The 10,326-nt window shown below is 45.9% G+C and overlaps 1 protein-coding gene across 1 annotated transcript; it reads right to left on the reverse strand.

The window, feature by feature from the left end:
• Positions 1 to 5,136: 5,136 nt before the first annotated feature.
• KCNE5 (potassium channel, voltage gated subfamily E regulatory beta subunit 5) lies at positions 5,137 to 6,601 on the reverse strand. Its single transcript, XM_011951669.1, has one exon. The coding sequence runs from the start codon at positions 6,457 to 6,459 to the stop codon at positions 6,031 to 6,033; it is 429 nt and encodes a 142-aa protein (XP_011807059.1). The 5' UTR covers positions 6,460 to 6,601; the 3' UTR covers positions 5,137 to 6,030.
• Between the last annotated feature and the right edge of the window lie 3,725 nt (positions 6,602 to 10,326).

Below are 10,326 nucleotides of genomic sequence, written 5' to 3' on the forward strand. Positions count from 1 at the left end.
TGGCCTTGATTTAGTATAGACTTATAGGTAGATTGCAGGAAAATGATGGCAACTCCATTCTTACAGTCCTCAGGGGACCCATCCTAGTATTTCTTCCCTCATTCCCCTCAGCCATTCCTCTTGGTGTTGTGTTTGCTAAGGTGGCCTTCCAGTGGACAGAGGGCTAACTGGGAAGCAGGGCAAGGCCTTCTCTCCCCTTCCATCTGCCCCAATTACTCCCATCTCTACCCCCATCTTATCCCCCACAATAGGAGCCTCACGTGAAAATGAAGATGCCCTCCTAGGCTGAATGTTGCAGTCTTCCAAAATCCCTTAGAAGCAGTGGAGATAAAGAAAAAAAAAAGTCCTTTCCTTGAGAAGCTAATCACAATGTTGTGACTGCCAGAGTTACCTTACCCATATCATATTTGAGTGTCCTAGGACAAGCCCTTTTTCATGCCCCTCTCCCTTACTCAGTGTCTGAAAGCCACCATTAAAAATATATTCTTTGCATCATCGCTGAGATGAATCGCAGATTAGGTATAAATGAATAAGATCATTAGATCCTAGCAGTAGGAAAGAGATAGTTTGGGAATAATGGGCCTAGGGAGAGCAAGAGTGAGCTCAGAACAAGAAGGGGGAAAATGAGATAAATACCAATCCCATAGTTTTTCCAGAAGCTGATCCTAATCACATTGCCCCTAAAGAAGTGGTCCTAAAAGAGGAAGATTGAAATTAACAAGTCCTTTGTCTCCATTCTTTCTTGTGCTGGGCCTGCTGGAGCTGTAGCCCCTACTGGATCACAGTTAGATCCTAAAAAGAGCCAAGGGGAGATCCCCTGTTCTTCTAGGGACCTGAAGTGTTTTCTTGAATAGACATTTTATGAGTCAGGATGTGGAAATCCAGTGAGTTTGTACTGCAATCCAGTCATTCACGGCCACCTCCATCCTCCCCAGGGTTCCAAGAGCATCTGGCAGTGAGAGTAGAATGTGACTTGAGAAGCTGTGGGAAGTCCAGCATATCCACCTGTATACTCTGCCTGACATCTGTAAACATTTCAAGGTATATCTTCTTCCATATTCCACTGAACCCCACAACTGGAGTTTCTTTCTTGGGGTTTTACCTTTACACTATCCTAAGTGATCTGTTATAAAATGTGAATATCCATGGAAGGGGTACCATCTAAAGCAATGATTAAGTATGCCACTTCTATTTAAGGGAATTTAAGTGTTCTCCTTTTTCTCTGACTGAAAATGGCACTGTGGTAAAACAATGTCTATGTAGTTAACACTACTGAGCAGTACACTTTTAAAAATGGCTATGTGGGTAAATATTACATAATGTGTATTTTACCACAATTTAAAAAATGTATCTGAGGTATTTCCCTGTCTACTCTGGCTGCACTCTCTTCAGAGGAAGAGGCACAGGCCACAGCTTTGACCACGACTCTGTCCTCTTTCAAAACATAGCAGATGGGGGACTAGTTGAGGCCACCTGGTCCCATGCTGTGAGGCCTAGCACCGAAAGAGGAATTGGCTTAACCACATTATTTATCTTCCTGGACAGCCTATAGGTTATGTTAAGTAGGAACAAAAGGGCTGAAAAGTGACTTCTCATCCAATAGTTTCTCCCAAGGCCATTTTTGATGGAAAGGTCAAGTTCATCCAGGCTGACTATTGACCAATCTAATCTGTTCACCTTCGGTGATCCTCAGTCATACTCTCTTTACCTTCACAGAACATTCTAGTTCACTCTTCCTCCTACCTCCCTTATGAAGCCCAGCACCCTTGATTCTTACCCTTCATTCTTTTCTGTTATGCTCGCTACCAATCCCTGAGGACTCCTATCTTCAAAAGTCCAGACTCCAGTCCTGGTGGAGCATTGTAAATAAAGTGCTACTGTCATACTTTTTTAAAAGAGCACCATGGGCCTACAGGTAAACGAGAGTAGAGTAGAATGGTGAGACAGTTATGCAGTTTCCTAGTCAGCCAAGATCCTGAGAATGGGGTAGATAAGCTTGAAAATGTGGGAGCCAGTGGCCAAGTATCAGCAATCCTCTTCTTTGAGCATTAACAGTAGAAACTACATAATGGAAACTTTTCTCTTTCTCCCACTACCCCCACCCAAGTGCAAAGAGCACTCCTCCAAAGAAAGAAAAGGAAAGTATAAACTTAATACCTTCTATAGCTTCTACACTTCTCCTAGCCTTTTCCCATATATTATCTCACTTGATCCTCAAATCCCCACAGCTGTAGACACTGGGGCACCGAGAGGTTAAGCAGCTCACTCTGAGAAACAAAGCTGGTTAATTGGAAAAGCCTGAGCTGGACCCAAGTTCTCCTGATTTCTGGTCCTATGCTCTCTCCACATCATGGTGTATTTGCTTTAGCTGGCAGGCAAGATTGTTTGGAAAGCAGCCCAGACCCTTTTATTGTTGTTGATGATACAAGTTATGTGCAGACCTTGGGTTTATAAAAGCAACGACAAATTGAAAAAGAGAAGATGGTAACTACAAACAAACAAAAGACCCCATTTATATCCTTCTAGAAAAGTAAAATTGAGAACACAGAATTGTGTCTGTAATAGAAGAAAAGCTTTCATTTCTTTTCGCACTGTCAATGAGTAATTCCAGACATTGAAACTCAAAACATTCTCCTAGTTCTTCTTTGTAGAAAGCCTCAAGTTATAAGTAAGGAAGCAAAGGTCTTTTGCTTCATTATTATTTTGAAGTGAAGATCGGACCTGAATTGAAAGAGGATCTGGTTATGCAGAGAGGAAAAATAGACTGCTTGGTGGAGTAAAAAAAAAATAATCATTCTATTAGAATGTTTAACATCTTTAAAATCACATTAAGGACAAAGCTAACATTTTCCCAACTTGTATAGTCAGCTATTGCTATTCAGGGATACATTATCAAAACCAGGGGTTGGCCAAGCAGCACCCAGTTCTTCTTTCTTCTCCCTATCTTTTGCTGACCACAATATGATCACTTCAATGCTGTTAACACCTCCACTGTCTGGTAAAAGTTGAGTGTCCAGACTTCTGAAAAACTTCATTATCTGGGAGACAGTTGAAAGTCTGAGAGTATTTGAAAAAAGCCACTAGAAAGTAAATTAAATCATTCTTCCCAGCCCACGTCACTTTTCTCACCAGTAGGGTTCTATAGCTACTCTCACTACATGTTCTTCATGGGTACCCTAAGTCATCATAAAAAGGTTAAAATGTTTTTAAAAGCAGGAACATTTTCCATGGGATTGTTTTCCACAGCTGGCACATTAATATATAGTATGAGCACTGTCCCAACTGCTCCCAGCTTCTTTTATTTTTGACAATATGTTATTTTAAATGTCTATGGGAAAATGGTACAAATGTGTACCAAATTTCAACACCTGAAGCAGTGACTATGCTTCATTATCAAAATAACCTTGAGGCTGGGCGCAGTGGCTCACGCCTGTAATCCCAACACATTGAGAGGCCGAGGTGGGCAGATCACTTGAGGTCAGGAGTTTGAGGCCAACCTGGCCAACATGATGAATCCCCATCTCTACTAAAAAAAAATATATATATATATATAATTAGCCAGTGTGGTGGCACAGCCTGTAGCCCTGCTACTCGGGAGCTGAGGCAAGAGGATCTCTTGAACCTGGGAGGCAGAGATTGCAGTGAGCCAAGATCGCAACACTGCACTCCAGCCTGGGCGACAGAGCAAGACTCCATCTCAGTTTTAAAAATTAATAACCTTGAGTCCCCATTATGCCAGATAAATGAATGGCATTGTTTTACTTAGAACACAGAACTGAAGACTGCCCTGTCACATGTCCTCAGCTTTGCTGCATTGCCCTCCCTCCACATCCTCCCCAGGCCTCCCTGCCTGGCTGAAATGGCTCACACAGCTTCCCTTCTCTTTCTGTCATCGTCTTGGACTCCTGCCCAATCCCTGGCCCTCACCCTCAAGAGTGACCGTATGGCTGGAACGAGGACTGGAGAAGAGCCAATGGGGCAAGGCCAGTATAGCTTCAAGGAGTGAATCCTGGAAATAAAGGTAAGTTCACTTAACTTATTAATAGTTCCAATAAAATGCTAGATGGGCTGGAAGGTCAGACCCAATGCCTTGAATGAGGTTTGTGTGTTATCAATGCATTTAAGTGACTGGTAAGATATTTGTCCTGCTATCATTATCAGAGAACCCAGCTATATTTAAGCAAATTGGCTTACTTCTAAGAGGTGATTTTATTTGTGGTTGATGAAGCCCAAACAGCCATCATCAGATATAAGCATTTCAGCTGTAAGCAGGGAAGTTTCTGACAACCTTCTTGAGACAAGGAGAATAGATGAGTACAACACATACCTCTAACTTTACCCATCATTGGTTAAGATTGCTCAGTTCAAGAATTTTCTCTTTGACTTCAGATTTACACTATTTGATGGCTTCCTTGTCTTTTAATAAGCCACTTTAAAAAAGTTATTGGCTGGGTGCGGTGGCTCATGCCTGTAATCCCAGCACTTTGGGAGGCCGAGGCAGGCGGATCACTTGAGGTCAGGAGTTCGAGACCCTCCTGGCCAACATGGTGAAACCCCCGTCTCTACTAAAAATACAAAAATTAACTGGGCGTGGTGGGGCACATCTGTAATCCCAGCTACTAAGGAGGCTACTTGGGAGGCTGAGGCAGGAGAATCACTTGAATCCAGGAGGCAGAGGCTTCAGTGAGCCTTGATTGTGCCACTGTACTTCACCCTGGGTGACACAGAGAGACTCTGTCTCAAAAAAAGTAAAATAAAAACAGTTATTAAGGTGGCTTCTAAACATTAGGTTTGATAATAGCTGAAAGTGATGGGTCTTAGAGGTTTTTTTAAAGTGCATCCTGAAAAACTGCATTGTGATCTTTGAGAGTGCTTCAGAAATAAGAAAAAAGGAGGGGTAAGTGATAAAGTAGGTATAACTTTTGAAACACTTGAAGAAACAACCCATTTAGCCATATAAACATTTTCTTCACCCACAATCACACCTATCAAATTGGAACTGGATATATAGATATAAATATCACAACCACCCAACCCCCAAATCCAAACTTCATTTCCAAAAGCAAAAGAAAAAGGATTCCTTCTCCATATGGTACTGGGTCTTAAGGCTGGAATCTTTGAGAGAAGAGTCTTGCGTTATTGTTTAAACAACCTTTATTACCTGCCTCTGACACTCCCCAGGGTTACAGAGCAGGGGACATCTGAGCCTCAAGTTCCACGGATGAAGCAGACACTGCAATAACAACTGAATCAATAGAAGAGAGGCATTTGGAAGTACCGGGGTGATACACCAGCAATGGTAACCCTCAGCAGAAGATGGCATAGCTACCAGAAATCAGGCAAGTTACCACTGGGATGAAAACTGGGGAGACGAGAAAACCATACAGTTGCAGTCATAGATCATTTCCCTCCCCGTTGAGCACTCCTCCGGCTTCCATCCCCCATTAAGTTCATTCTATCCCACAGACTGTTCCTAGTGTCCTGCTAGCTCCCTGCTGAAAGAGAGAGGGAGGGAAAAGATGTCTGAGGTCTCTTCATTTCCTTTGTCTCTGTCCCTAAGGCAACTGGAAGCTGGAGCTGCTGCAGTCGGCCTGGCAAGCCCGTTGGCTCTGCAGAGTGAGCAGTCCCTGGCAGCCCCTGGAGCAGCTGCCAGTTAGACGGCCCAGAGTTCTGATAGAATGCATTGCTTCAGTTCAATGCCAAGTGTTGGACGTGTTAGATTCAGTTCCCAGAGGGCTGGAGCCTGCTCTCAGGGCTGTCTGAAGACAAGAGAGCAGAGGCAGTTTAGTGCAGTTGGATGTGCGGGGTAGGGGTGGAGGCGCAGGGGTGAAGAGGGAGAAACTGGCCAGGAATGGGTAAGGTGGTGCTTCTCCTTCCAGGGCCTTCCAGACAAGGTCTCCTGGCCTCTCACCATTATTTGGGCCTCAGATGAGGCCAACCCTGGAAGGGAGTGGGGGGTGAAAGGCGGGAGGCGCGCCCAGGGATGAGCGAGATGAGGAGGGCGCAAACCAGCAACCTGGGACTGTGGTTTTAGACCCGCTCAGCCCCCTGGGCGAGGGCAGGCAGCCCCCCGGGGGCAAGCTGGCGGCAGCCCTCGGCCGGGGAGCCCGCGGCAGTCTCGGCGTCGGCGGCCAGGGCGCCTCCTGGGGCCCATTCGTGCTCGGCGCTAGCCTGGGACGGCTCGTCCTTGGCCTCGACGAGCTTACGGGAGCGGGTGTAGGCCAGGATGAGGCCTCCGGCCAAGCAGGCGTAGAAGATCATGATGAGCAGGATGTAGAGATAGGCGTCGTCGCCCTTGGCGCTGGTCACTTCGCGGCCCACGAAAGGGTCAGGCACGACCCCCATTCCCATGCTGGGGCCAGGGCCTGCGCCCAAGCCGCTGGCGTTACCCCGATGGTGCAGCTCGAGCAACAGGCGGCTCAGAAGGGTTCGCAGCCTCTGGCTCTCGCTGCAGTTCATGGCTTTCGGGGAGTGACACGGCGGCTCCAGGACGCTGCTGACCTTTCCCCCTGGGCGAGGGGAAGCGAGCTAGCGAGCGGGCCGGCCGGCGGGCAGGGCTCAGCGGTGGCAACGGCGGTGGCACCCAGCTCTCCGGCGGGCTCGCAGTGGCTGGGGGCGCCGATCGCGGGGCCTCCTTATTCCCTCACTCCCGCCCCTCCTTCCCTTCCCCACCACGCCCCCTCCGGCCCGCGGCCGCCTCTTCCCAGGCTCTGGCTGTCTAGCTACTCCAGGGAAAGGGGACAGCTGGTGGGGGGAGGAGAAGGAGACAAGAGTAGGGGCGAGGCTGAGAGACGGGCGGAGGGGGCGGGGGCTCGGAATGCGCGAGGCCCCGGGCAGCAGAGGCTGGCAGGGCAGCTTGCTGGGGCCAAGCCTGGACCCTGGGCTGCGGAAGAGAATTCCTTCCAAGTTCTGGCCACCTGCCCTGCAGGCCAGGCTTTGGCCCAGATACAGCATTTGGCCCCCTAAGGCAGCTCTGCCTTGGGGCGCTCAAGGGAGAGGGCAGACGCCTTTCCGCGGCGGAGACCCCTTGTCCACATTTTATGGAAGTTACTCCCATATACGAGGACTCAGGCCTATCTTTTTAGTCCTCATTTCTTTCGTTTTCCCCCCTGCCCCGCTTCTCACCCCCCTCCCACCTTGTTGGAGGAGAGCATCTCATTCAGAAGATGCTCAGGCTGAATTTGGTGACTGAGTGCTCAGGCACCTGCTAGAAGACCAAGACAGAGTAGAATTCCCTGGTTATCCAAAATGGTTTCTGGTGATATAAGTGATATAACAGCCTTCTTGGAAGCACCCCTGCTCTGATGTTCTATGATACTTTTTGAAAAGTCCACACATCTGAGCACATGAATGTCCTATTCATAATGGGACCCTGTTTCCCATGGGTAAATAAGCCATCTTCCCAGAAGTGAAACCAAGTTCTTCCAGTAAGAGTAGCATGCACATTAAAAAAGACCCTTTGAATACACTCTGTAGATGTCTCAGGATCTGAAAAGTGCCAGTTCTAGAGAATATGCTCACCCTACTCCCAGTTAGGCCAGCACACAGCTATGTGCCTCTCTAGACTTGGTAACAGGTCTAGGCCCTAATGGCTTATAGGGCAGCCATTTTTTCTCGAAGGCTATCTTTTTTTAGGGGAAAACAAGGCACCAAGACAAAGATGAGGCCAGATATGTTAAATTGGAAACAGACTGAGCTTCACAAAGGAAAAGGGTTGGTTTGTAAATGGTGGGGTAGAAAAAATGAGGTAGTGCTGGCTAGGTCTGGTTGTCCATAGTTGCCAAATGAGAGCAGAAAGAAAGAAAAGTGTATGACCTTATGCACACCTTGAAAATAATGCTGCCTGTTCAAGACCATTCAGTCCAGGGACCATTCCATCTATAGGTGCCATGGGTTAAAAAAGGAAGGTTTTCCGATGCCTCTTCCCCAACCGTTCTTCAGCCCGCCATCCACCCAGGGGTTGTAGCCTTCTGTGTGTTCAGGTGAGGCTGGCATCAAACTGTATCCAGGGTCTCAAAAAGAGCCTTGCTTCATAGCCTCTAAACAGGCCTCAGAGACATTCCACATGACCCTGACACTGGCTCCCTTCTAATCACCTTGCCTTAATATTCTCACCTCAGAGGGGCCCAGGAAAGAATTGTTAAAGCAACTTGGCAGGATGAATGCCAGAGAACACAGCTAGAGAATTTTCAAAGCAGTACTAACCTAGTGATATGACTGTTGAGCTAAAAAGACTTCTCTTATCTGTTAAAACAAGAGTCCCCAACCTCCCAGGCTGCTGGACCCTGGCCTGTTAGGAACCAGCCGCACAGAAAGAGGTGAGCAGAGGGCACGTGAGCATTATCGCCTGAGCTCCACCTCCTGTCAGATCAGCGGTGGCATTAGAGCCTCAGAGGAGCTCAAACCGTATTGTGAACTGCGCATGCCACGGATCTAGGTTGCATGCTCTTTATGAGAATCTAATGCCTGATGATCTGAAGTGAAACAGTTTCATCCGGAAACTATCTGCCCCTCCCCAATGTCCATGGAAAAAATTGTCTTCCACAAAACAAGTCTCTGGTGCCAAAAATGTTGGGTCTGCTGTGTTAAAACATACCTAGAAATATCTAGGGATTTTTTTTTTTTTAGAGGAAAGGAGGAAGAAGCCCCTTTACTGTAACATAAAAATAATCATTTAAACTTGTTTTCTAATTTAAATAGCCTTATGAGCTAATAAGATTCTCATTTTCCAAAAAGGAAACTGAGGTTCAGACTGGTTAAGTAGCAGGACTGGAATTATAAAGTTTGACCTTCTTCTTCTCAGTCCTAACACATTACTTGTGTCACATGGGTGGTATTCAAGTGCTACCTCCATTTTCCCACCTCTCCCTCCTCTTGAACCTTCTAGAGTCCAGTGCTTTCTGCCAAGACTGCTTTCCATAAGTCACTTCACCAGTGACCTCCCAGTCAAATTCAGAGGTCTCTGCTCCCTTTGCATCTTTGACCTCGAGGATGAATTTGACACCATCAACCACCCACTCCTTCCTGCAACTGTCCTACCCTTGGCTCTTGTGGCATTGCTTTCTCAGGTTTCTCTTCTTATCTCTCTGACCCATCATTCTCTGTCTCCTTTGCTCGTTCCTCTTCTTTCCTTCTTCCATTTTCTATTGGAATCCCCAGAGACTCAGTCCTCAGCTATTCTCTCTCAACACCCATTTCCTTGAAGAGTGTCTCTTTACATGGTTTCACCTACCACTTGGCATATATTTAGCCAAATTTTAATCTCTAGCTCTGATTCTTGGTAGCATGTCTCAGATCCCTCTGCTCCTTCCTTTCTCGTTTTATTGCCACAAGCTTAATCCATGTCCTCATTACCTCAGGTCAAATATGCAAACAGAGAATCCTGGCTTACAGCCGAATCTATCATGTTATGGCTAGAATAATTCTGCAACACCACTTCCATCAATTCAGCCCTATGTTCAGAAACCCCGGAGTTGTTACTCATTGATTCTTTAATAGAGTTTAGTCTTCTGTGGTGGAACTTAAGTCCTCACCACCAATAGACACCATCTTCTCCCCTTTAAATTTGAAAAACAGCATCTTCCTGGAGTTCCTCTGCAATACTCTGTGCATTTTGCCTTCCTCAAAATTTGCTGACTGAAAGAAGCCTTGCTCTATCCCCGTTTGCGCTTTCAGATTCTTCACAATGCACCCTTCTGAGCTTTACTTTGCAGCATTCAATGCAGAAATCTTGGAAAACAAAAAAAAAAACATGAAAAATTTTGGAAATCTTGGAAAACACAAAAAAGCACAAGAAAAATTTTGGAAATCTTGGAAAACACAAAAAAGCGACAAGAAAAAAAGAACAAAAAAATTACCAATAGTACATACTCATGACACATCTCTCTCTCTCTCTCTCTCTCTCTCTCTCTCTCTCTCTCTCTCTCTCTCTCTCTCTCGTGTTTCATGGCCTTTTTCTCGTGTTTCATGGCCTTAACAACATACTGTAAATTTTTCCATGGCATTTACTATTTCTCCATAGTGTTATTTTATTGTCTACACAGTACTCCAGACTATGGATCTGCCATAATTTATTTAACTTTGCCATTTATTGTAATATTTATGTTATTTTCAGGTTTTGATATTAAAATAATGTTTTAATAAACACAATGCTACTTCTAGTTTTATTGAAAGACATCATTACCAGAGAGAAATCAACCTACTAATTTATAGAAGAATGGCATGGGGAGGGATAGATGTGTAGAAGCGGGTGGAAACAGAAACGGAGAATAGTCATAAAATTTAAAAAGGCCCAACACTCCGAAAAAAAACAACAGGTGTGGGGCG

The sequence above is a fragment of the Colobus angolensis genome, unplaced genomic scaffold, assembly GCF_000951035.1.
Source record: "Colobus angolensis palliatus isolate OR3802 unplaced genomic scaffold, Cang.pa_1.0 Scaffold324, whole genome shotgun sequence".
Lineage (NCBI taxonomy): Eukaryota > Metazoa > Chordata > Mammalia > Primates > Cercopithecidae > Colobus > Colobus angolensis.